General features: G+C 38.4%; 1 protein-coding gene across 1 annotated transcript in view; it reads right to left on the bottom strand.

Annotated features, from left to right (window-relative positions):
* Positions 1-1,449: 1,449 nt before the first annotated feature.
* si:dkey-192p21.6 (uncharacterized protein LOC565246 homolog) overlaps positions 1,450-27,789 on the bottom strand; it is a 36,007-nt gene continuing 9,667 nt past the window's right edge. The window contains exons 8-18 of the mRNA XM_037538493.1: positions 23,803-23,879; positions 22,628-22,658; positions 21,972-22,132; positions 15,376-15,488; positions 13,538-13,659; positions 12,518-12,641; positions 11,334-11,420; positions 10,387-10,464; positions 5,539-5,609; positions 2,789-2,901; positions 1,450-2,589 (exon numbers count right to left, since the gene is read on the bottom strand). Coding sequence (XP_037394390.1) covers positions 2,408-2,589; positions 2,789-2,901; positions 5,539-5,609; positions 10,387-10,464; positions 11,334-11,420; positions 12,518-12,641; positions 13,538-13,659; positions 15,376-15,488; positions 21,972-22,132; positions 22,628-22,658; positions 23,803-23,879 — 1,159 coding nt within the window. The 3' untranslated portion in view covers positions 1,450-2,407. The remainder of the gene's footprint in view (positions 2,590-2,788; positions 2,902-5,538; positions 5,610-10,386; positions 10,465-11,333; positions 11,421-12,517; positions 12,642-13,537; positions 13,660-15,375; positions 15,489-21,971; positions 22,133-22,627; positions 22,659-23,802; positions 23,880-27,789) is intronic.

The following is a 27,789-nucleotide window of genomic DNA, read 5'->3' as shown; positions in this document are numbered from 1 at the left end:
ATGCGTTTCTTTTTTAATGTGACTGCAAGATAGCATTTCCTGGAGATATGAACCCATTCTAAAGAGAACAGCATCAATACCAAAAGCATTTTGGCAATTATTATTGTTAGTGATAACAACTGGTGTGTCTAGTTTAGTGCTTATTGTACATTAGATTTGTGTATATGATATCTATCCGTACGCTCATGTTAAAATACTACTCTGTGATTTTAGCAGCTCTTGGTAGCTGAAATTACACATTGATGGGAAACATTTCCATGGGTCTTTCCATGGGTATAACAATGATCATTAGTCCATTTCCTAAATCAGTTGACCAATTTACTTCCATCTTTAGGGCAGCTCAACTAATGTGGGTAATCTGATCACCTCAAAATGAAAAGCTTTCTTATAAACTGACAGAAGAAGAGGAGGTCTTTCATTGAATTTGCAATACACAGTGAATGGGAATTCAGTCTTCCAGTGGATTATAACTTTTTATTAATGGACCAAACCTTTTACTAAATGAATGTAAAAATACAGGCTGGAACAATCTCAACTAACAGAGGAACAGCCAATTTTATGGATAATAAATAAAGCTAAAAAAATGGAGGAATTTGTTTGTTATATTGCCTGTTCAGTAATTTTGGCCTAGTCATTTTGCTGCAGTCCCAGACCTTTTTAGTAATGGGAACACTCTGTACATTTTACTGCAAGAGTGATTGAAAAGAGCTGCAAGTGTTTGTGTATGTATGTATGTGTTTCTATGTAGGTGAACAACACCTCCTTAGGTATGTGTCTGTTTGTGTGTGTGTGTGTGTGTGTGGTGTGTCTGTGTGTGTGGTGTGTGTGAGAGGAAGAGATGTATGTGTTTGAGGGGGAAGGGGGAGAATCATTCAAATTAACTGTCACTCTGTTATTATGCACCTCTTAGTGGAGAAGTCTTGAGTCCGATTTGCACCCTCTGAACAAACAGTCATAACTCAGGAAATGTTTACTGTATCGCTTAACCAGATAGATGGTGTGAGTTAAGACCCCTTGAGGATTATTTTGGTGTAATGTTGTGTGTATTGAGAGTAAAATGTCTGAGTTATGACAAGTTAAACACAGAGAAAATCTTGAAATAAGCAGATTCTGATTTTGAGAAATTTACATGGGAGTGAATGGGGCAGTTTTCTGTGCCTAGTGCCAAACAAATGCTCATAACTCTAACGCTAACGGATAAAATGATGAGATATTTTGAGGTTCTCTACCTCTTAAAACTGAAAATGTAGTTTCTAGGTGAAAGTTTAAGGATTTTAAAGCAGATTCGCTGTGTGACAGCTGTGTCTATGAGACTAATTGGCCTGCTGTGACATCATCGATGTCAGTTAGAACTTGAAGTTCTGAACATTCCACCATTCATTCTTACAGGAGGTTTTTAATTTTTAAACTGAACTTTATTAAAAACTACCAATCCGATCGACTCCAAAAATACATAGCACAAGTCACAGCGCTGAGACCTTCGAAACGCAGTTTGAACGGAGTCTGTACGTTAAACGGTTCTGGCTGTATTAATCACAGAATAGTGAGCAGAAGAATAAGAAGTATGAGAGAAAACAATAATGACTAATTCTTATCATTATGAAGGCTTTTTCTGAGTGAGAGTGTTCAGTATAAAGTTATTGAGATCCAGAGCGAGGCAAAACCTCCAGACCCTGGCCAGTTCCCTCTAATAGTGGCTCCCAGCTGGGACAGAGGTCAGAAATGTTGTTCAACATCTGTCATTTATATTTCATTTATCAGAGTCTCATCAAATGAAAATGTTTGCTTGTATTGACATCTGTTTTATGTGGTGAAGGGCCACTTGTGAACGACCATGTGAGCTGCCGATGTAATTTCTCTGATTTCACGTTAGTGTGGGTCTGAAAAGTGTTGGTCTTATTAGAGCCACTCCTTGGTGAGCAGTCCAGCTTGACCCCCATTAAAGAACTGTCAGCTGAAGAGCAGATGCTACCCTCTCTCTGTCTCACGGCACTTGGGGGTGGGTGGCTATGGCAACTGATTCATAATGGCCACCCCTGAAGTGGTGGAATCACTCATTCTAATTTGTTAAGTACCACTTCAGTCTGTTTGATTTAATCAGTACATTCAGGGCCTTACACAGCTGACATCAAATAAAACATCGCAGGTGTCTTCAGGAGACACTAAATCAGATACTCTGCTTTCACCACAGACACCTATTTACTAATTGAGTGACGGAATACTCTACATTCAGTTTTATGGACCAAACTAACAAATCTAGGCTAATGGAGTTGCACTAATTTGAGTGAAAAAGAAAAAAAAAGGCAAAAGTCAGGTCATCTAACCATCTGTCTACCTAAGCATCCAATCTACGTGGAAACAATCTGGCTGTCTTCTGCTTTGCTATGTACAGTCAAGCGTTTTTGAATCAGATTTTGAGGAAGAAATGTTTGCGGTAGAACAGATAGGCAATGAAGATCCAGAGTGCAGTGCCCCAAAGGCTCTGGAAGAGCTGCTCCCAGTGACTGTCTTGGAAACGCATCTCCCAGCTGAAGGGAAAATAGAAGCCCAGCAGAGAATGGCCAACATAGACAAAGATTGAGTTCGTTCCTGTAAACAAATTCAGATTATGGCACCAGATTTGTCAGTGAAATTCATAAACAGGCTAAAAGATCATCAGTTAAAATTCTGAAGTGCACTACATCAGGAATTATTTTTTTCTACAGCTTTCTTTACAACAGCATACAAAAATGCAGGTGCATGTAAAGTACAACCATGAGTTATACACAACATCCTTGCTTCTTCTCACCTGGATAAATGAAAGGTTGGCCACCCCACCATCCCTTGATGTCCACAACAAAGTATATAACACCAAGCAATGCAAAAGACATGCAGCCCATGCAAGCTACATAGGACAGAGACCTAAGACAAAAAGGAGATGCTCTAAGAGATTAAGCCAGAATGCATATGCTGAGCTTATCCTCATGTTATCATGTGTTGGCTCAGAAATAACCCTTACATTTCTGTCTAATCCTAATTCCTTTCTTTCCATAGAAACATTGTAAATTTGCTTTTTAATTTTAACTAAAGCAACTGAGCCTATTGACCTGGCTTGAATGGCAGAATGTATTTAATCATTTAAATGGCAGAGCTTCTATAATATTGGAAGTTGGAACTGCACACAAAAGTCTTAGCAGTGTCATTTTTATGGTTTGATTGAGCTGCAGTGAACTGAACAAACAGCAGCAACAGTGAGGGCACCACAAAGTAAGACAAAAAGATAAATAATGGAATATAGAATAGAGTAGTATCTGTTCTGAAAGTATTCCTATAAGAATCATTAGCATCCAAAGTGAATCCTTGGCACATGCTCAGAAAAGCTAGAGCTGCGCCAACAAGTCATGTCCCCATCTGTTCCTAAGTGCCAGGATGTTGGATGGAATTTTATCTAAAGTAAAATGTCTGCATCCCAGAGAGCTCAGGCAGACATTCTGAGCTGAATCAGAGCCAAAAATGACTCTCAGCTCGTGGTTAATTACTTTTAGGAATCGAGACAGACATACTCAGGGGCCTAATAAGCTGTATATGATGAACTGCTCATAAAGCTCAGGTAGGTAATTGGTTTAGTTGAGCATGCATAGACTGAAGTCCCAAAGAAGAAAACATACACATCAACACCCCCAAATGTGCCCACCCCCAGATGAAGCTAAAGAACGTTGATTATCACAGAACAATGGTGCATGTCAAGGTCTGTGATATATATCTCGAAACAGTTCTTGTAGTTGACATTTTGAAGTCAGAAGAATTAGGCAGGTGTGAAGACCTGATTGACTATGACAAGGGCCAAAATTTATTACGGTCTGACAACTAGGTCAGCGTAAGCAGACAGACTTGTAGGGCACTCCCAACAACAGGGTGTTGGGCGGCCAAGGCTCATTGATGCAGGACGGCAAAGAAAGCTAGCTCATCTGGTCTGAACTGACAGAGGGACTCATGTAGCACTGAAAGTCATTGAAATTTTAAATGATGTTTACAGGATAAATGTATCACACAACACAGTGCTGTGTATGGGGCTGTGTTGCCGCAAACCAGTGCAAATGCTACCCTTGTTCACCACTGAAAGTGTCTACAATGGGCACACAAGTGTCAGAACTAGACCTTGTAGCAATGGAAGAAAGGTGCCTAGTCCAGTAAGTAATGAGAAGAAGACAAGCTGATGGAGGGAGTGTTATGCTCTGAGTGATGCTCTGCTGGGAAACTCTGGATTCAGACATTCATGTGCACACATCAGTTTGGGGATAGTTTGAGGAAAATAATGAAGAGTTCAGGGCGTTACCCTGGCCGCCAAATTCCCCTGATGTCAGTCCGATTAAGCATCTGTAGGATGTGTCGAAACAATGAGTCTGATCAGTGATGGCTCCACCTCGCAACTTACAGGACTTAAAGAATCTGCTGCTAATGTCTTGGTGCCAGATACCACAGGGCACCTTCAGAGGTCTTGAAGCCATTCCTTGGCAGTTTGGATCTATGTTGGTGGCACATGGATGATCAATAGCATATAAGGCAGGTGGTCAGAATGTTTGGCTCATAGAGGTACATCTGAAATGTATCAGTAACAGTGAGCATTTTTTTCACTAAAAGCAAGGTTGGTTGGGCAATATGGCAAAAATATGACACTGATGATAATCAATCCAGATACTTGAAGGCATTTTCACAATATGTGAGGTGTCAAGATACACTGGCAAGATGGCAGTGCCATATTTTGTAAAAGGCTACGAAAAATTATTAGAACACTGATTTCTTAAATCTAATTAAAATTAAAATTTGCAAGAAAATAAAATATTTAAAATAAATGAATGAAATACGATGTTAACATAATATACTGACATTCAAATGGCTACTTGTTTCTGAGCATTTGCTGTACATTGGTTGTTGATGTTTGCTGGTCTTTTTTATTAGAAATGCAGCTGTCCAGTGCTCTAAATTTACTGAAAATATACTCAGAAAAGCATTTTATTACAATAACAGTAATATATTGTCATGCCCACCCCTAATTGCAACCTATTTTCTTAAAGCCTTTGAAATCCCCATTAATACACCCATATGCTTTTTATTCAGTAATTAATGGAAAACAATGTAAATTCGGAAGTGAGTGAGTACGAGCGAGAAATTGACCTTGTTGGGAGTCCTGGGCATTTAAGGGGCAAACACATTTTATTCCAAATGAAATGATGAAAATAATGTTCCACTGTAATGTGAAGTTTTTTTTGTGGCCATTCCAGTGTGCAAGTGAAAAGGAGCTTTTGGACATGATGCAGAGGTGCGAGCATAAAACTGCTCTCTGTCTTGGCTGTGAAGAAGAAGAGTGATCTAGTAAGAGGATGTATCACCCTGCTTGCCTCACTCTTCTGACAGTAAGGGTGATTATTTACAGGCAGATCTGTGGTTAGAAGTAAGTAAACGCGTGTTTTAGCAGCTCTGATTTGTGCCTACTGGAGACTCATCCCTTCTTTAGTGTGGAGAGAAACGGCTGGATTTAGAGGGTCAGGAAGCACTTACCAAAGGTTTTTATTGACAGGTATAAATCCTTCGTCTCGTGTGCACTTAGAAAGGATGGCCGCCAAGATTCCCTGAGGGTCAAAATGAAACAGATTTCAAATCAATGCTGAGCCATAAAGCAAGCACTATCGGACAGCAAAGACCTGCAGCAGCACAATAAAGAGTCCAGCAGATTAGCCAACTGTCTGAGAGGAGAGCCAAGATAACTCCTGTTTACCCCAACACTATACGACACAATACTCTCTTTCACCAGTCAAACTGGTATAATTCAGGGTAAACTTTTGATTTTACGTAAAACAGCTTAGCTTTAGATAGGCGGTAAAGATACATGTATTTTCTGGTTCGACATGATGAAGCCCAAATTTGGTTTGATTTTTGATGTGTTAAAAATGTTTTGATGCTACAGAACAATAAAACATTCTACACAGACCTGGTTTGGCACAGAAAAATGCAAATTTTATTTTGGAGCAAGACTGCGAAGCAGCATGTTCATGTGTAAAGTAGTGTACTTATAAGACAACACTATGAAACAATTTGAAACTACATATGAAGCACCCAAATGCCTGTGCTTTCTATGAAATATGGAAAATGAGAGACCCTCAGAGGAGACCCAGTGCTGTGGGAGCCATTCTGTTTTAAAGCTTGATACATGTTCATTTTTTTTCAATACTGTATCAAAATTGTTACACCCTTATTAGATGAAGCATATTCCACCCTCTTTTACTACACTCACACTTTCCTGCACTCTCTGAAAATATGCCCTCATCGACAAAAGCGCAACTCCTCTGTAAATACTGCATATATTTTGCTAAAACAGGCAATGGACAGATTCAGAAAAGTATTTTGCTTTGGCGAGGGTGGACATATCAGCGTCCAAACCTGCTTGTTAGAGGGATATCCATCATTTGTATAGATGACAGAATCAATGGTGTGGAAATAGCCTGGCTGGCTCTAGATTGAGTCTCCAGGCTATGTAGGCAGGATGTGGGACAATCGCTGCTATGTGGGGCAATCGCTCAATTTCAATCTCGCACTGCCGACCACTGATCGTTGAACTTTAATTAACTCAGGGCCCTTGCTTATTAGGACATAGGGGCACAACAGCCTCAAGTGATCATCTCACAATCTGCCGCAGGATTTATGCCACAGCAGCCAGTCTCTCTTAGCATATGCTTTATGACTTTGTTGATATGGTGGAAGACAATTAGGCACATGCTTAACCAGGTAAAAATCCCTTGTGTCAAGACTGCATTAACCATAAAAGAGGCTGTTCAACTTGCAGTGTTTCCTCAAACCATACAGCTCTCCGGAGATGTCAGTTATAACTGATAGTCGTTCTTGTGGTTGTGTCTGTAAGAGCCTTGCCGCCTTTCTCTGTGGGTCAATAAATATCTTAATCCATATTTTTCTGTGACTGGCCATTTCAGTCCTGTGCAGAAAAAAGGTTGTATTTCACAACAAACTCCTCATAGGGTATTTCTACACCTCTCTGCTCACAGCCCATAACAGCAGACAACTCTAACTGCATCCACAATTCCTGTACATGAACAGAACTAGTCATTATCATCAATTATCAAAATCATCTGCACCCTAAGTGATGACACATTCTGAAGACAATTTCAAGACAAACCTCCACCCCCAGCCTCGCATTTCACAATGGAGGCTCCAGCAGAGGTGAATGGTGGGAGTATAATGTTTTACTGTTAGCAAGTTTATTTTATCATCATAATGTTTTACTGTTGGCTAGCTTATTTTATCATGCTGTGCCTCTAGGCACAGCAGAATAGATCTCCCCTCATTTATTTCAGCACCCTGAGCGCTATAGCACCGCAATAATGGCCAGTGTGGTTCAACATAGAGCTGTAATGGGTCAATTTGTCATAGAAGCTGGGGATAATGAAATTTAAAATACTGGAATCAGGCATCTGCTAACACTGGGTTCACAACATGTGGTCTCCCTTCATGTATTCTACTTGGAAAAGTGACAAGGGTAGATGTGTAATGCTTTATGCAACCCACTCATGAGGTCTCTGTAAAGAGAAGAATAATGTGTAAGCAGACCTTTAATTAAGAGTTGGTACATCCAGTGACCTTATGTTGCAAGATGGAGGTGGACAGTGGACCCTTGGAAGAACATTGTTTAAAGGACTCACACAATGTTTATGAGTATATGCCAGAAAAGACTTTAATATCTTCTCTTCAATACTGCCAGTGCACATTGAATGATGACTCTGTTTTATTGCTCTCTGTCTCGTATCACATAATCCTTCCTGTTGCACTGACAGCAGAAAGAATGCTACATCTTGCATTTATGTCAGATTTTGGTCACATGGATTTTGAAATATCTGCCGTAGCCATTGAGAAGAAAATAACTGGCCCAGGAAATTTCTTTTTGCTAGATCCTCAGACTGAATAATAAAGTTCCTCAGAGACCTTCTCATAAGATGCAGGTTGAAGCAACTGTGCTGGACCTTATGGGCAGTGTTTCACAAGCCCTTTCCTTGAGGACCCCTGTTCTGTGTAGTTAAGCGATTTCCCTTCTCTCACACCTGATTCAGTTCATTGGCTGTTTTTCAAGCCGTCTATGAACTGAAGCTGAAAAGCTGGGAAAATGTTAAACATCTACTTTATGAGAGGAATTGGGACACACTGTTTTAAGCGGTTTAGCACAGCTCTTTTCTTAAAGATGTTCAAAAACCACATAATGATAAGATTCCAGATCATTCATAAAAAGACCTTTTCTGAAATTCCTCCCTTTATTCAGTCACAAAGAAAGCTCCCACTGGTCATTCTGCTGGTGTGCTTAATGCCCTCAGTCTACCAGACAAAAGCCTTCCATCAGCACCTGTGCTCTCTGGAGAGGGCATTCCAGAGACTCTGCCACCAGAACCCCAAAACAAACCAGCAGCAGAGCTTTCCTGCAATATACAGCTTCATATTCATCTACAGCCTTTAATTAGAGTGCCAAAAAATGCTTTGGAAGCCAAATCTGTGACTTAATCTGGTAATGCTTCCATCTAAACTGTTTTTTGACTTACTGTCACTGTCATATGAAAGCCTCATAATTTGTGACATTGTAAAACATTTTTAAAATATTTTATGATTAACTGGCCAATAGACATGGTTGAAAACTGCTTAAAATAAAAAAAATGTTATATTGATAAATACATGAAAATCCTCCTGTAAAGTTACTCTTTCAGATGTTTTCTTATGACAGCAATTGTAAAAATGTAGACAACATGTGAGTGCACATACAGAGTTAACACACACACACACACACACACACACACAAGCCCCTAAATGGAGCAAACGACTGCAGAACAACAGTGTGTGAACTCTGCTCACTTGTTTGTCCAAGCAGCCTCACTGAAAGGACATCTCGCATAACCAAGCTCTTTCCCCAGGGGACAGAGGTTTAAATGCCCTCCCACACCACACTACCACCAAAGCATATGCCCCCTTTGCTTTCCAGACCACCCAAATGGCGCTTACAATCAACAAGCTGCTTTTTTCCACCAAACCAATTTAATTCTTCCCATCAAACCAATCTACTTATTTCTTTATTATTACAGTGAAGTATACAGTGTATATACATATATAGTGAAGTATATCTCACCATCCACAGAGTCTCTCACAATTTTAATTAGTCGGGCAACTTAGGGTACATCTTTGGTTGTGACACCCTAGATACTGAGTATACATCGATGACATGTTGAATAGTTATAATAGTGCAGTTCTTCACCTGAAATATGTGTACAAATTACAGAAACTGTCACCACAACTAGATAACAACAAGAGAGTGGTCAACAAAACAACTTCTCTGCTTCACATGCTATGTAACTAATACGTAACATTAACAACATACTTTACATGGTAAGACCACTAGAGATCCACAAGCTACAAGAGCCATCCGGTCCGGTCCCGAGAGGGGTCCGATACCAATCTCTGCCTGGGAACCCATTCCATGCACATACAGATAGATCATATGACGTCTACCTATTTTGTTAACTGTCTGCAAGTACATGCAATATAACACTTGTGTGCTGCAAAAGTCCTACAGTGCTGTGTGTATAGAGAGTAAAGTGTTTAATATCTTTGATGAGCTTTGATAGCTGATACATGGAGTAAAGCTGAATTATTCCCTCATGTAACTCATATTTCCCAATATCTACTGGCTTTACATGAATACTGAATTAATATCTTTGGGAGTCATTTAAATAATGAAAAAGTTTGTTACACATATTAATAATAATACCATTACAGAATATCTCACAACATGGCATGAGAACTGTACTTAGAGTTTGCACAAAAACAAACATTATATACAGTACAACATTTTTTGAAGTACAAGATTTTCATCATCAGATCACAGCAAACCACAGAGCATAGCAGCTGTTCTTTTCTTTGTGTGAAAATGTAATGATGAAGTAATAGAAATACTCCAAAATGACATATCAAGAGATTTCTTTGCATTGATTTCCATTTAATGTTAAAGACATTTTTGTCTTTTTCTGTAAATTCACTATTTTACAGATACGTGGGTTTTCATGGACAGCAACAATATTGAATGAGGCATGCTAGTGTAGGGTTGTGTAAATGAAAAAAATCAAAACAGAACAAATGAGGAAAAACCCTGGGATCTTCTCCAAAACCTGTATAAACTCACCATTACATCAAATCCCCAAGGGCTGAGGCGCATTATCTTACTTCAAAATAATGAGTGAGTTGTAAATTTTAAATTCAAAGGAAAAAATTATTTAGCATTTTAGAGAATTTGGTATGTCAGAGAGTAGGTATTTTATTAGTGAACTGCAGTTCTTTTAGCACTATATGTAATGTGCAACCTACCAGTATGATGGTCCAGATTGTGAAATGTATCATGATGTTCCAGTTCTTTTTGCGGAAGAAGAGGAAAATCTTCCCTGCCTGTAGAAACACAGATATGAAACAGCTCAGTATCTTCAAACACAGTTCACATTCTACTGGCTGAAAGGGCTTCACTGGACTTCATCTGTGACATTTTCAACGAGTTTTTATTAAACATCACAATTAAAAATCACATATAAGTAGTTCAGTGATTGGTTGGCACATACATAAGGCCTATAAAATTGAATGCATTAAAACCAGAATTGTCTAAAACTGCTCTGAGGGTCTGCTGGGCTATAGTGTTCATCAAGTGGTGCACTTGTGTAATGTTGGATGTGGTTAGGCTGTGAGCGGATGTGCTGGTTGTGTCCCTGACATGGAGCTCAGGTTTCAGTGCTGCTGTGCTGCTCTGCGCTGCTGCAGGGTCGGCCTCGCCCGCTGATTAATTTGGTGATGACGAATGTGCCTCAGCCGAGGACGCGCTGGCGGACGGACACAAACGGAGAGGCTGACACCTGCCGTGTTCTCTAAGACATGTTGATTGACTAGCTTGCCGCTAACTGTTTTTTGCCTCCGCCCTTGGGGGATTGAGAAATGTGTCCAGGTTTGCGGGGTGAGTTCTCAGCAGCCGGTGTGACACTGTCACTATCAAAGGGTGAAAAACTTTTCAGTGATCTAGCAGAGAACGCTGCACTGCAGACTATACTATACTATTCTCTGCTCTGTGACCCTGAGAGAAAACAGCTGTCTGGCTGTGGAAGTGGTCAAGCGGTCCAACTGTGGTCACCTTAAGAAACAACCCTTATGGTCTTTTTTGCGCTGATGTGAAAGAAGGAGTTTGTAGCTTGAATTTTCATTGATCTTGATAAAATAAAATAAATCTTAATAGCAATATTCAATGCAGAACAAGCAGGGTCTCTTTAACTTACTTGCATCCCAATGAATCCCAGTACAATTGAATTGATGGTACCAAGAACACCTTCTGGGTCAAAGGGCTCAGTTGTACGATACATGGCCTGTGACAGTGAACAACAACAGAATAACATCAACTTTGATCAGTTGGGGGTCAAATCATGGTGGTGCTAAAAAAGGTTCTTTTTAGCAGTTAAACTTACTTACTAGAGATCAATATTTCAAACTGTCCTCTGATGGTGTATTTGTTGCTCTTTGGAAGAGCAGAATGTTTAGGCGATGCTGGACTACTGTGCTCACATGGCTGCATTTTATAAATTTTACTGCATTGTAATCCTAAATCCTAAATCATCACTGTAGAGACAAAATCGTTTATCTCTAAGTTGAGAACTTTGCAAGAGAAGGAAAAAAAACATTCTTAATTTGTATTGAAAGTTTAATAGAACATGTAAAGTAATTTTTCCATTTCTACTGGTCCATTTGTTATGAAAACAAACCCAATGTGAAGTTTGAGTTTCAAATTATGCAAAAAAGTAAAAAATTAGAAAAATTATGCATGACAGCAACAAAATGGTATATATCTCTGTGATGCTAATCCAGGTGGATTTAGTTTTACCTTTTTATTACATGTTTACTTATTGGCATTGACAGATATATACATGATAAGGCCCACAATTCCCATATCAGTCCACCTCTAAAATTGACCACGATAAGAAAATAAGGCAACAGAACTTGCTGTAGTTCGCCTAAAGCAATGACATAATGTACAGCTGCAACTTGGCTAAACATATAGCAGTGCCTATTTCAATGTATTTTCTTTTGATTACACACTGATTTTGTTTTGATAAATCAGTAGTCCAAGGTGACTAAAAGACTAGATTCAATATGATAAGTGATAAAAACTCACTTTTAGTACCTGTGCTTTGATCAAGCCCAGAGAACATATGGACCAAACATGTACACAACTGAGTCAAAGAACAACTTTTGTAAAAGTCATGTGTGAGTGTAAAAAAACACTTTAAAGTTTGAAGAACCTCAATATCATTAAAATGTTTCATATTGATTACATGTTTTTGCTAGAACAGTATGTGTAAGTCAAGAACCATTTATTTTTAAGAGTGGGCTACACTTAATTTAAGCTTACTGAGTTGGTTATGTTTGGGGCTGGTTGTTTTCATTTTCTCTGGTCTGTGATTCTCACCTTGCATGTTGGGTGCCAGTAGATGTTGTCTCCTAATAGCCATCTGTCTATATATGCAGCTGCTCCTCCTGTGCAGTTAGGGTACAGACCATTATCTCCTATTCCTCCAGCACCCAAATACCCACTGTCGAAAGCAACAAGCTGTATATGACTTCAACCAATCAGACATGCTTGCATTTAAACTGAGTGGATGAAATAAATCCTTTTCTCCTTCATTTTTTATTTGGAGCATGGTCACCTGTATATTTTGGACATACATAGCAATAGCCAAATGTGTATGCATTATGTTCTGGGGAACAAGGACAGTGCATATGAAGGAGAAAATGTGCAACTGGGCACAGGGCAGGCTGTATGTGCGTGTCAATGCCATTTACAGAGTCAGACAGAATGAAAAAAGAGCAGAAGGGAGAGGAAAGGAGAGGAGAGGAGAAAGGAGAGCATAAATGGAAGGGTAAAAAAACAGAAGAGAGAAAAACATGGAGAGAGAAAGGGAAAGGAAGATGGATTCTCTGCCCCTGCCTCCTTTTAGTGCACATGACAGACTGAGATTGGCTAATTATTCCCTCTGAAGCATTTGCCACACACTCATAAATCACCAGGAGTGTCTCATAAGAGCAGCCCAACACACCGATCTGCCTGCACACACACACACCACACACACACACACACACACACACACACACACACACACACACACACACACATTCATGTTCATTCATCAAATCACAATTCCCTACATGTGTGCCCATGCAAAATATAAAAGCATTGTACAAGATCTGCATGCTTAAATAGCCAGCACGCTTTGACACTGACGAACAGTGATACTGACATACCCGTCACCTGCTTTATAATACTAATGTGATATATGAATAATATCACGATCATATTACATTAAGATCAAACTCAGGTATGTAGATAAAACAGGTGTCAGAGACACGTAATGTTCACAAATGCTTTATTGCATTTGGGATTTATGCATGTGTTTCTGTTCTAAAGCTTCTAGTTTGAACTGTGACTTACGTGGGGCAGTTGGGCACAGGTAGCAGGAAGGAGACACACAGCCACACCACCTCCAGCAGCATAATAAAGATCCACTCTGGCCAGTAGAGCACCACGTCCTGAACAGGGCTCCACCAGCGGATCTGGAGAAGAAGAGCTTTGTAAATGAGAGTAAGAACCTTTTTAAAGTTTAAAGAAGCTCCACATTATGTAAAGATTCAATACCAATTAAAGGTTTTTCCTATACCCTGTGCCAAGAGCCATTTATGAAGCCTGTTTTTATGAGTGAAGCTTTCCTAAACTCAGTTCCTGAAGGTCAGCAAAGTAACAAAGCTTAGTAATACTTAAAGTATGGTTCCTTAGAAGTCAACTTTTTAAAGGCAAATAATGAACAAATAACTCTTGGAAATTAATAATCCATTATCCTTCATCACTAATGGATGAACACAAAAAGGAATTAACTTTGGAAGTAGTTATCATCAGATAAAATACATTTACAGAACAATGAACTACTCTAGTAGGAACTGGGAACAGATCCCAATAAAACTCTCATGGTGTTTGTCAGTATTGTAACGTGCTAACCAAAGTTTTGGTGCAGTGTCCCTGCTCCTACGTACATTAAATGGCCAGAAGTACATGGACACCTGACTATCACACCTACTTTGGCTTATATATATATATATATATATATATATATATATATATATATATATATATATATATATATATATATATATATATATAGCGGTTTGTGGCTATAACAGCCTCCACTCTTCTGGGAATGCTTTTGGAGATTTTAAAGGGTGTTGTGGGAATTTGTACCCATTCACTCAAGAGCATTTGTGAGATCAGAAGGCCTGGCAATTAACATTCCATATTATCCCACTGGTGTTCAATAGAGTTTAGGTCAGGGCTGGCCCTTCACCAGAACTACAGGGGCCTGGTCCAAACTCTTAAAAACAGCCCCAGCCCAGTATCCCTCCTCAACCAAACTTTACTGCATTTCCACTTCTCCAGAGTCCAGTGGCATGCGATTTTAGCTATGTGATTCAGCGTGTTTATCAGCCCTAGAGAGTCTGTATGGTACATTCCACTCCATGGCTGAGCTGTTGTTGCTCCTAGATGCAACTGTAAATGCTATTTTCACAATAATAGCACTTACAGTTGACCAGGGAAGAGTTAGCAGGGCTTGCTCTTGTGGCGTCTTATGACAGTGCCATATTTAAGTTAACAAGCTCTTCTGTATGGCCCATTCTACTGCCACTGTTTATTTATAGAGATTATATGGCCATGTCTTTGATTATATACACCTATTAGCAATGGGTATGGCTCAAACTCAATATGGTCCACATATTTTTGGCCATGTAGCTTTCCTCATTCATCATTCATAGGGCTGTGTAACATAGATGAAACTGTTATTATTTTTGTTATTATGCTGCTACATATTACAATTGCAATATAACTTACAACATACTAAAACACTTTAGTGATTCACTGACATGATTAGTGAAGAGTTTACTATTAGTGAATCCTATTGATATGGTTAAATAATGTTAAATAATGATGTTCATTTTTTATAGTCAAAAATGATCTGCATTTTTTGGATCAAATAAGTGCCTTGACTCATCTAAACTCTCAAAGAAAATCATTTTCACCATCAGAGGTTAGTCAGAAATACATCTAGTAATTTCTGAGAGGGAGTAGTAGCATTTTGCAGTCTGCAAAGATGAATATTGCAATGACAATTAAGAAATTATATGTTGTACAGTCCAAATACTGACAAATAATAACAGCTAACTGAATACTGCCAAATGCTAAAGCTTTAGTGAAAAAGGTCAGTGCCACACGTGCCAGCCCACCTCCTTTGGTGGAATCTCTCGATAGGGTGAAAACGTCTGCATCAGTGACAGGACAAAGTAAGTGAACCCCAGACGCTGAAGCACTCCAGGTATCCGCAGCCAGGACCAGGATACTAATACACACATGCATGCACAAATACAAATGAGAAATGAAGGACAAAGGGAAACTTTCATTTTTGTTATTTAATGTACTTTCAGTGCATTTATTTACTTCAGATTTACACACACAATGTGTTCAATGGCATGTATAAATACGCTGGTGCTAGCAAGTTGTAAAATCTTCAGTATACTGCAGATTTCAGCATACATTTGACTTAAAATGTGATCAGATTTTTAAAATCATAGTGTTAAAAAAAGAAAAAAAAGTAAGACACACAGCGATATACTTTTTCACTCATTCATTGAATAAAATGGTCCAATTTTAAATGTTTGCGTTGAAAAAAGTATGCAACCTTCTAGGATTAACCTTTCAGTATTGGGGGTGACTTTAAATGACCCACAATATTTCAAAGGCTATGTATTCGCTATCAAAGTCTGGTCATCGCTACACTCATGTGTGTCTACACAGCAAGCTGTTCAAAGGAGATTTCTGAAAAGCTCAGAAAAAGAGTTGCCAGTGCTAATCAGGCTATATATAGCCATAATGCTTCTCATCAGTCATTTTAGTTAGAATAGTTTTTATGTTCTGAGTAATAACCGGGCATTGTGATTTGGCCACATATTCAGAAGAAGACAACCTCATCTACATTTGCCATTGTTAATTGTTCCATTGTATGGTATAGTAGCTACACTTCAATCTAAGGTCTATAAATTGCCCTCAGAAGCCAGTGCTAATGGTGCTGCAGAGTGTCAGAGGTGAGGACTGTGTCTGTCAGTGTGGAGATGTGAGCTGCCCGGCAGAGGCTAATCACGCTTATCAGAGCCCTCAGGACCGAGGGTTCTCAGGAACGGACACAGAGAAGAAGATTGATGGTAATCTGCGCATTAGTTAATTGAAAACCTCTTTGTGGCACGTAGAGGAGGACCGTGTGAAACAATATAATCCCAATCATTGATCCAACAAATCAAATAAAAAGCGGAAACACTCCACCTCGCTGCAGGAAGACAGGAAGCGGTTTCAGTGACTGATGGAGCCTGTCACTTAAAACACACAACCGTGCTCTTCAGAGGAAATCCACTCTCCACTTTATCCTATCTTACTGTATCGAGAGATCAAGAACTTGATTAAGAGATTAATGTCATGGTCAGCCTCAGAATGTCCTGTACAAGTTTATTCTTTGAGTTTAATATGAGTTTTTTCATACAATAGAATAGCCAGAACTACACATTCCAATTAGTATATTTATAGTTTATGTAATACATCTGGGAACTCAGGTAACATTTAATTCTAATACATTTGTTTGATATATAGCCAGGATGCTATCAGGAAAGCACATCTCTGCTATTGACCATGCTCACTGTTAGTGGCTGGGAGATATGTAACTGTCAGCAACTTGATGAATGCCCGCTGGGCTGCTGTTCTGTAATAATGCTTATGCTACCATTATTGCCTTTCCGTGAATCAAGCTCTTAGCCGTGGCCGGCGGTGTGCTGTATGACTGAGCTGGGTCAGACTGGAAAACACTACAATGGATCAGCAGAGATTGATCTTAAAGAATACTGTACATAATAGGAAGTGAAACAAGCAATCTCCATTCATCTCTGTTCATGTATACATGGCTTGTATAATTTTAAAAAATCACACTTTTCAAAAGACAAATCATTTCAAATGATTGTTTGTTGTGATGTCACAAAAACCATCACATTTACATCCACCCATACAGCCTAGGGTTTAGCCCTGCCTGTTCACATAGATGTTTACAGAGGTAATTTACATATACAGTTAAGTGCAAACGTGTGTTAATCCCCTTACACTGAATTCATAAAAGTAGAAGACAAGGGAAACTATTTTAAACACCAGTACAAGTTATTTTCTCAGAAGTAATCTCACATAAGTGAGTATACCCTCACATTTCTGCAAATATTTTATTATATCTTTTCACGGGACAACACTATAGAAATGAAACCTGAATATAACGTAAAGTAGTCAGTGTACAGCTTGTATAGCTGTACACTGATATAGATCTACTGTCCTCTGAAAATAACTCATTAATGTCTAAATAGCTGGTAACACAAGTGAGTACACCTCACAGTGAACATGCGGATCAGCAAGATCAGCCAAATTATCATCTGTCCTGATCCTTCTTGATCTCTTAGCAGCTTTTGACACAGTCAACCATATGATCCTTCTGCACATCCTCACCAACCTTGGAATCACTGGCTATGCGTGGAAGTGGTTCAAGTCCTATCTGGAGGATCGCTCTTATCAGATAACATGGAAAGGGTTCACATCCTCTCCATGCAGGCTCTCCACTGGTGTCCCCCCAGGCTCGGTGCTGGGTCTTCTTCTCTTTTCTCTTTACACTAGCTCTCTTGGTGGTGTAATATCTTCTCATGGCTTCTCTTTTCACTGTTATGCTGATGACATTTAACTTTCTTTCTCACCCTCTGACACACAGGTTTCCAGTCGCATCTCAGCATGTCTGTCTGACATCTCTTCATGGATGTCAGCTCACCACCTGAAGCTCAATTCTAGCAAGACTGAGCTGATATTTATCCCTGCAACTACAGGTCCTCATCATGATCTTGCCATCTCATTCGAGAACTCTCTGATTGTTCCGTCTGTAGAGGCAAGAAGTCTTGGTGTAACTCTGGATGGCCAGTTATCGTTCTCGACTCATACTGCGAACCTAACTCGGTCATGTAGGTATCTCCTGTACAACATCTGTAGGATCTGACCCTTCCTCACCCAGGTGCTAGTGCAGTCCCTTGTCATCTCAAGGCTTGACTACTGCAACTCGCTCTTGGCTGGTCTTCCCATGCAGGCCATCAAGCCTCTGCAACTCATCCAGAATGCTGCAGCATGGCTCGTCTTCAATCTGCCCAAGTTCAGCCACATCACCCCACTGCTGCGCTCCCTTCACTGGCTTCCTGTAGCTGCACGCATCAGATTTAAAACCCTGATGCTTGCCTACAAAGCCAAAAATGGACCAGCCCCTACTTACTTGATGGCAATGGTGAAATCTCGAACTGTACCACGAGCCCTTCGAGCTTCGAGTACAGCTCGGCTTGACCCACCATCCTTCAAGGTGCGTGGAAGACAAGCATCGAGAATGTTCTCTGTCCTGGTGGTGAAATAAACTCCCACTGGCTGTCCGTACAGCAGAGTCTCTTGCTGTCTTCAAACGCAGACTGAAGACACATCTCTTTACACAGCACTTAAATGAACATTGAATTAAGTATTGTTTGCAATATATTGTGCTCCACTTGTACGTCATATTTTATTGTATTGCACTGTGTTTTGTAGTTTACTTTATTGTTGAATGCATTGTATATTGTAGTGTATTGTATTGCATGGCACTGCATGGCACATAGTTCTGTGTTCAGCTCTGTTCCTTTTTTCTGGGTATCTACAGTGACTTTTGTATCTAGCAGTACTTGAGCTCAGTCTTTTTCTCTAACCTATTGGTAACTAGCAAAGATACTTTCTGTAGATAGACAAAGCACTTCTTGCTCTGGATAAGAGCGTCTGCTAAATGCTGTAAATGTAAATGTAAAAATGTAAATGTATTTATTTTACTCTTTCTTCTTTCCTGCTAGTGGCCTAGCAGTCATGCACATTTTGTAGCAATGTTCTTTGTAGAAAAAGAAACCTCATGAAACACAGACTACAACATAACTGTCTAGCACAGCACCAGAAACAACTGTACCAGAGACATTTAAAGACACTGGACACACTGACATTTGTCAAGGAATTACATGTTTGATGATGTTCTGACACCAGAGGAGCCTTCCTATTCAAGAAACTGTTGACTGTGTATTTAACCATTGTGATTTTAAGACAAATATTTGTATTAAAAATTGTGTGCAAAATTTAACTTTGACAAAAATGGAGAAGCACTCTTAAAAAACCTTTGAAATACACAAAATCTTAGAGTATTACATAAATACATACATACAGTGTATACCTATTCTCTTAAAAAAGCCAGTGGTTCTAATATATTGAACAGTGAATGTGTTCTTTGCATCGTGAAAAGGTTCATACAAGCAGGACTTTGAGTGTTCATGGTTCTATACTTAAACCGTTTTCTTTACTAAAGTGTGTACAAGTTTTTAAGAAAACTATTTGTGTTGTTGATACAGTAATTACATTATTCTTAATATAAAATGATGTCCATTATTTATAGATTTGAACTATTTGACCATCATGACCATCTTGTATTAAAAATTACAAAGTATAAAATAAACAGTAATTTAAGTTCTGTGGTTGCATACTGATACTGCACCAGTACTGCAATAGCACAAGAAAGATTCAGTAAATATACTTCACTGTATTTGTAAATATACTAAATATATACTGGGACTATAAAACTTGACACACTCATTATGTGATTAAAGAGCACAGGATTTTACAAATATAATTTTAGCACAGTTGAAATGTGTTTTTAAGAGTTCAATTTGGCTGAACTATTACATTCAAATTACATTTTAAGAATGGTGAAAATAACGTGATATTATGTGGCATAAATGGCATAAATAAAACATACAAACGTATTAAATTCAATGATTTAGTACAAATCAGTGGTTTCAAAATAACATTAAGTATATAACTATGATAGCATTACTTTTCCACAAGGGGTTGCAGGTTGGTAAGAAGCTTTTTCTTGATATTGAACTGCATTCATTCTGTCTTACACTTACAGAGCTTTAGTGTCTGATAAAGACACACAGCCTCAAAACATTAAATGAACTTTCAGTATATCTGACTGTAAAAATAGTGTTCTTTTGTTCATAAGCAGTGTTCTATCTTTACACTTTGCTTGTTGTGATTAACTAACTCAACTTTTTCTCACAAGATTACACAAACTTATTGGTTCCTTGGTATATTCTTGCACATCATGTGTATTTCAGTTAGCAAAGAATTCCTACAAAATGTTCTTTCAAATGTTCCTGACCGGTAGAGTGGGCATTTGACTTTGGAGATTTATGAGGTCTTATGCTGTTTATTTTGGATTACTGCAAATGCTTCAAACATTTTTTGTTTAATTTTTCTTGGTCTTGCTTTCAGTCTTTACTGCTAGTTATGGTATCCTTAAATGATGTAATATTTTTGTAGACCCTTCATATACCCTTTTAGTTCTTGTGAAAGCTGCTTTTCTGATACCATTGTAACTTGAATTCACTCTTTATTGTTCACAGAAAATGGCTTGTTTAGAGAAATTTTAGCTTTTGAGCTTACCATAAAAGGTAATTGTTGACCTGGACACTACTTTGACACTAATGTGGTAAGCAGATTAATTCATTAATTAATTCAAACACCTGTAAATAAACGTGGACTTCTGTTTTGTAGAGGCAGTGTAGAACAGCGATAGAAATTCAGCTGAAAAGATTTTGAAATCATTCAGAGACCATGGGGGATGCAAACCTTGCACTCAACTCTATCAGTTTTAAAGGCAAATTCATTTAAATGCATAAGGAAAGTTTGGAAATTGGCCACGTTAAAATGAATTATCATTTTGGTATATATACCCGCATATGCATCACAAGTGGACTTTTAGGGGGAAAATATAAAAGTAAGTAAAAATCAGAATGTGCTCCCTTCAAAACACCAGAAAGCCACTAAGATAAAAGTGTGTAAATTCTGCCATCTATGGTAAACGCTGTAATTACATTACACAAAATTCCATAAAACCTGCAGTCCAGCTGGCACAGTGAAACCCTATCGGTCATAATTGACCATTAACGCATGGGCTGTTTTTGCACTGTGCACCTCTGTGCAGTACAAAATGGTCCCTAGATATGATCATTGCTATTGGAAAACATCACAATATTTTCCTTAACACAGTTACCGATACATCTACCAACACTGCTGCATTAGTGTGGCTAATGTACAAGAAACCCCCATGTTCTCCTACTCTCAGGAGTTTAGTATTTTTCACAGCAATCTGACTGCTGTTCTCACTTAACGCTGTCAGGTTTTCAACAGGATCATGCTGCTTCTGTTTGATCCCGGTCTACCAATACCAGCTCTCTTTGCTTTATTATTACTAATACTTGCAGATATACCTTCCATACTTGGATTAAGTAACTACATTTAACGACAATGATGATTTAAATAAAGACTTTAAACGAAGTCTTATGGCATAGTCTGCAAAATGACTCACTATTGATGTAAAATCTCCTAACATTTTTATTTTCAGTGTTATATTGCACAATGCATGTCAAATGGACTCTGTGCTTTGAGGTGAAGGAAGAAGAATTTGCAATCTAGACATTTACAGTAGACTATATATCATAGGGCACCCTCAGGGTCCCCTAACCAGTCCACATCTGAACAAGGTAATCAAAGGTTAATCATAGGCTATAGAATAGCTGGTTTCAGATGTGCTGGTCTTAGACACAGAACAAAAATGTGGACAAGCTGGACATTCCCAACAGCTGGACAGGAAATCACTGCTGTAAGTCTAGAATGAGTTGTACTTTCATGTCTTACTCACATAAGCCATCTCTGGGGCTGTAGTTGATGAAACAGAAGCCGATGAGCAACAGCACCACTGTTCTCCAGGTCAGCTTGCCCAAGAGTTGGAGTCTTGTCACACCTTTCCTTCGCATTGAGTTAAGTGCTAGCATTACAGATGTTCCAATGATGAACACAAACCTGACAAAACACGTGGATGCCTTAGAATGAGCTGTACTTTATCAACATGATGAAAAAAGTTAGTACAGTCAGACATATTATCCATTTATTAACTGCTTGAATACTGCAGCCTATTACTGAAAACTTCATTATTAATTTAAGCAAAACTACAGAATTATTGTTGATTGCGTGTGTCATCTACTGCCAGTACCTTCATTCACTCTTAATTTAATTAATTTCAGTTAGCAGTGCATGGAGAATTGCTAGGTTTTCCCACATACAGAATCTGTATATATATGTAATATATTTCATATCTTTCAGGCTTAATGTACCACTGGAAGGGAATGGATTAATGGGCTGAGCACACACTGTGCGACAGGGAGAAAAAAGATCTGGAACTGAATCATTCTGAAGGCAGATTCAGTTGTTGGACCGTATTCCACCTCTTCCATATAATCAGAAAAATGGAAAGTAATAATTCTGCATCGATTTATTAAGTACTTGCTGGAAGCTCACCAAGGCATCACAAGATCAGCTACAGTAAGGCCTGTGGAACAGAAAGAAAAAAGACCCACACATGCATTAATATACAGTCAACTGCATACTGGGTTTAATATGCATGAACATGTTTTTGAATGAATGAATCAGACAAACAGGCGATGTCTAGCTTTAGTGATATCAACATCATCAGCACTTATTATAACCAAATGGTGTCAGCTCTGTAACGTTGTAAATGATAAAACATTGCACACCCACAAAACAGTGTTTTCCTATTATTCTTTGATTTTCAGACAGTGAGTGATTTATATATGCTCATGCAGCCATGACAAAGGAGGCCTTGCAGTTATATGAAAATCCATCTGCTTTCTTCTATGATCAATACAGATCTGCTGATGTGATGAAGAGGCTATTATGAGGCTTAAATTGAGTTCATCTGTGAATACTCCTGGAGATGCACTTTGTAATAGTCTCCATTAAAATTTAACATGCATCCTTATCTGCCTCCTATGAGGATGATCAGTGATATTGATTTTCAGGCAAACTCTAGATTTGAAGAAAGAAATTCACATAATGCAGATAGCCCAGGTCTCATTGATGAAGAACGTGCAATCAAACAGGCAAAGATGCAGAAGAAGAAGAAGAAGAAGAAGAAGAAGAAGAAGAAGATAAGGAAGGAGAAGATAAAGAAGAAGAAGAAGGCATTGTGTCCGACATCAATTTTTGTCTGTGTTGTTTTTTTTTCGAAACCACTAATACTTTTTAAATCACCTGGAAAAAGCAAACTACTAAGTGCATAGGCGTTCCCCACAAGTGTAGAAATTACTACAGGTCATGAAATCAGTCCAGACTAAAACCTAAGCCAGAAGGCAGATGAGCCAGATGCCCTTAGCAGCACCATAGCATAAATCTGCAGTGCCTTGAAATGGGGAGCATCGTCACTGAGCTCAGGGTGACCTCAGACTACCCCAGAGGACAAACGGACTCTGCTTCAATAAAACCTGGCTCATATTTTCTGAGGAATGAAATGAGATGTTTTGTTTACAACTGTACAATAATGTGATATGTGACTTTGAATTGACTTCATGAAGAGCAAACAAACAACATAAAGCAGCAATGCTGGACAGACATGCGATCTGAAAATAACACTTAACCACGTGTCTATGATATCATACACTTTCAGAATACTTAACCATTCCAAGGTGCATGTTGAAAGAACCAGTATCCTCCACCTCCATAGTTCACAAATACCATGATTGTTAAGGAGAAACTGCAAAAAAAAAAAAAAGCGTTAAATTAGTACCTTGTTAAAACTGCAATCACCAACGCATTAAAGGACTCAGTAATGAGTTTTGATGATGCCACACACTGAAACACATATATTAAAGCATTAATGCTATCATTCAGGCTATGTTGCTTGGCAATTCATTTATGTAGCGTTGATGCCTCTTTTCCAGCATTCAAACATTATCCTACAGCTGCTTAACCGTATTTTTAAATTGTTGGCTGTTATTTTAGGGGTGTCAGTATCAATTGTATTAGTAATCCAGTAATCTGCCTGCTCATAATATGTATTATATTGACAATTGTTCAAGGAAAATAACGTGTGGATTGCATTTCAATGATTCTAAACTTTACTGGAACTAAAGATAACCATGGAAGGCCTTGAAGACTTTATTAAAGAAATGCATAAAACACTACATGGCCAAAAAAAGTGATTCGATGTGGTGAAAGAGAGAGGGCAGTAGAGCAGTTTAAGAGATACATTGTCTTGTTAACTGCTAATAATCACTCCTGATTCATTGTGAAGGTACATTTCAGTCGATCATTTTTTACACGGTGTAATCAGGTAAACTGTACAATCATCGCAGTCGTAATTTATTTATTTAAATATTTAAACATCGCTGTGTGAATGAATGAGTCAATCAATCAAACAATCAATCAATCAGTCAGTCAGTCAGCCAGTGAATCTATCAATATGATAAGCTCAGCAAATACCTGAAAAGTGCTGAAAATTGCTATATTAAAGTTGGTTCTCTGTAGAGGACGTGTTCACTTATTTTCACTTAGAAAATCAAGAAAACGATTAATTTGACTGGGCTGTACAAACTTTTGCATATGACTATATCTTGTTATACACATATTCCATAAATTCTCAGCCTGGTTTGTCCTTAATTGAAATGTTACATAAATACACTGGCGGTAAAAAAGTATTGCTCATGTCACACAGTGATGTTTAACAGCCGTTGTGTTTATCCTGTATGCTCACTTAAAGGTGAAAAACAAGCGATGGATATTCAAACAAGACAATGCAAAATGCCACAGAGTTCATTATATGGTCAGATATGGTTTAAATTGTGAGATTTTGTGGGGCTACATTCGAAAATGTGTAGAGAAGAAAAATCCAACCACTATGGATCACCTGTGGACAGCAGTGAAAATCATGTGGGAAACAGTTCCATCAACTCACTAGAAAAGTGTATGACAAAGCAACTTATGTATGACAAAGTGTGATAACGCAGTGTAAGGTTGTCTCCAAGACCAGAGGAGCTACAAAATGCCACAATGTTGACAAACACAAGAAACTGTGTATTTTGTTGTGTGTTTTGCTGTGTCAGAGATTACAAAAACAAGCTCTGAGCAGTTCTTCTTGACAGTGTAGTATTTATCAGCCTTTTGTTGGTTGTCTAGTCTTAAAGACAACCTCATATAGCTTTGTCTTAATTTCCTAGAGTTTTTAGTGATTCGCTGGAACTGCTTCCCACATGTTCTTCACTGGTGTCCAGACCATCCATAGTTGGATTTTTCTTCCACACACACTTCCAAATGTAGCCCCACAAGATCTCATGTTTTAAGCCATGTCTGAACTTCAATTAAATTCCACTCGTTTTGTTGGAACATCTGTCACTCGTGGTTTTCCTTCTTTACGTGAATAAATTAAAAACAGTGTCAGTGTATGACATTGGTGCACGTGAGCAATTCTTTGACTGCCAATGTACAAACCTTCTCTAATCATGTGTTATATGTGAGATTACAACAAGAATAGAGCTGTTGTCCTAAGATAAGCTAGAGCTTGCATTCTATCTCTCAGTCATATCATTGACAAACACAGGCTTATTTTGTCACGTGTTGTGGTTCCTCATAAATCAGCACCTGCCAAATGTAAGCAAGGATATGGTTAATGATGTTGTTGCCAATTGAACCTCTTCAAGAAAAACACATATCTCAACAGTTCTACCTGTTTTTGATAATCATTCATTTTGTTTTCTATTCTATTTTGTACAAACTTATACATAATAACACAGGACCGATTTATTTACATTTTATTGATCGTTTCATTTTAAATACATCAAACAATGTTGTACCACGCTTATATAATTTTAACAAAAAATTACATGTATGCTGTTTTTTGTTGCAGAGCACAATTAATGCTTAATTTTTCGATGGCTGTTAAAGCCATAGAAGTTGTGAAGGTAATTTTGTTAACATGAAATATCTCTTATGCACATTTTAGAGGTCTCATTTTTCAAATAAGACAGTACACTGTGAGCCAAATGTGGATGTTTTTACTCCATTTTTTGCTACTTTACAGTATTTATATTTGATCATTTCCTTCTAAGTGCCTTCTATGAATGCAGTAAGTGCATTCCTGTTACTTAAATTGTCAATTGTGGCTGTAATTGATATTGCTGTAACACACAGAAGTATAACTAAACACCCTACAAAACACAAAGCAAAATATGAGTGAAGAAATGATTCATTATAGAGAAGTGTTTCACAAATCTTAACTTTCCAAGTGTTATGCTTACTTGTCAATACAGGCTACAGAAAGAGGCATCATCATATTGCAGATCTGAAGGGTGGGGCTTATATTTTATATATCATGTAAGAAATGCACTGCAAGGTAATGCAATCTAAGCATTATGAATCACTCAGGAAATGAATGCTTGTCCTCTGAATCTCCTCACCCAGAAGTGCTGACTAAAGCTCTCTGCTGTAATTTATTATACACACGTAGCTTAGTGCAAGCTGCCCAAGTGGCAATGCAGTGACTATGAAAAACTACATTGAATTAGCAGCAGGAGCGTCAGTGCTTCTCCCCTGCTTCTTAAAGAAATGCATGTTTTTGTTATGCTACATCAGCAGTGCACCCTGAGCGGCATTAAAACCTGTTCAGCATCCAGCATAACAACACCACCAATGATAGCTCAACTGTAAAACCGGCATCATCAAGATTATGTTTCTGCGGTTTGTACTCTCTGGAACCTGAACATCATGCCCTGTTTAAGTACCACAAGGAGATCAAAGCCAACCCTCAGAATAGACTCTGATAAAGCATACTGTATCTATACTGGCCCTCCCTTGTTTTCCCTCATGAAATTCAATTAAGAGATCAGAACAGAGACCATTACTGCCCCTTTTAGGCCTAACCTGCTGATACAAGATTTTAATCACATGCCATCCTCTAAAGAGGACTATTAAAGCAAAGCACATCTCTCTCTCTTTCTCGCTTTCGTCCTTTAACTCTCTCTGTCTCACACACACACACACACACACACACACACACACACACACACACACACAGACAAACACACATATGCGTGCACACAGACACTCTCACAGACACTTTGTGACTCCATCCATTAGTATCCATAGTAACAAAGACAAAGGTTAAGTCATTTTCTAGATGAGACTGAGCAGATTTTGGCAATATAGGACATCGTTGCCAATCATTTTAATTAAAAGCCTCTCAGTGTCTGACACAATATCTCCCCTTTCTGTTGAGGAAACCCATCTTTGGTAGATTAAACAATTAACATTGCCTGCCAACATCTAATTAGTCCTAAGAATTATTGTAATCGATTAGGAAGTCGAGGGTAGAAAACAAAATACTGGATTTGATTACTGTCTCAGAAATGACATGCAGTATTTCTTCCTTTAAGAGGTGCACAGAAACCTTTAATGCACAGAAAATTTTAATGCTTTTCAAAGCACATTTTGTCCATTAATATTTTTATTTAGTAGTTTGGTTCTGAAGTGAACAAATATCAATAATTTTACATTAGTACTTTGACAGAATATTAGACTTTCCGTATTAATATATCATCATTAATGTAATTACAGTAGCACTGCACTGTAGGACAGCATTCATAAGGCTTCCTACATAAGTCTTTCACAAC

Source organism: Pygocentrus nattereri, chromosome 5 (assembly GCF_015220715.1).
Source record: "Pygocentrus nattereri isolate fPygNat1 chromosome 5, fPygNat1.pri, whole genome shotgun sequence".
NCBI lineage: Eukaryota > Metazoa > Chordata > Actinopteri > Characiformes > Serrasalmidae > Pygocentrus > Pygocentrus nattereri.
Note: the sequence above shows the minus strand (reverse complement) of the source record. Positions and strands in the feature narration are given on the sequence as shown.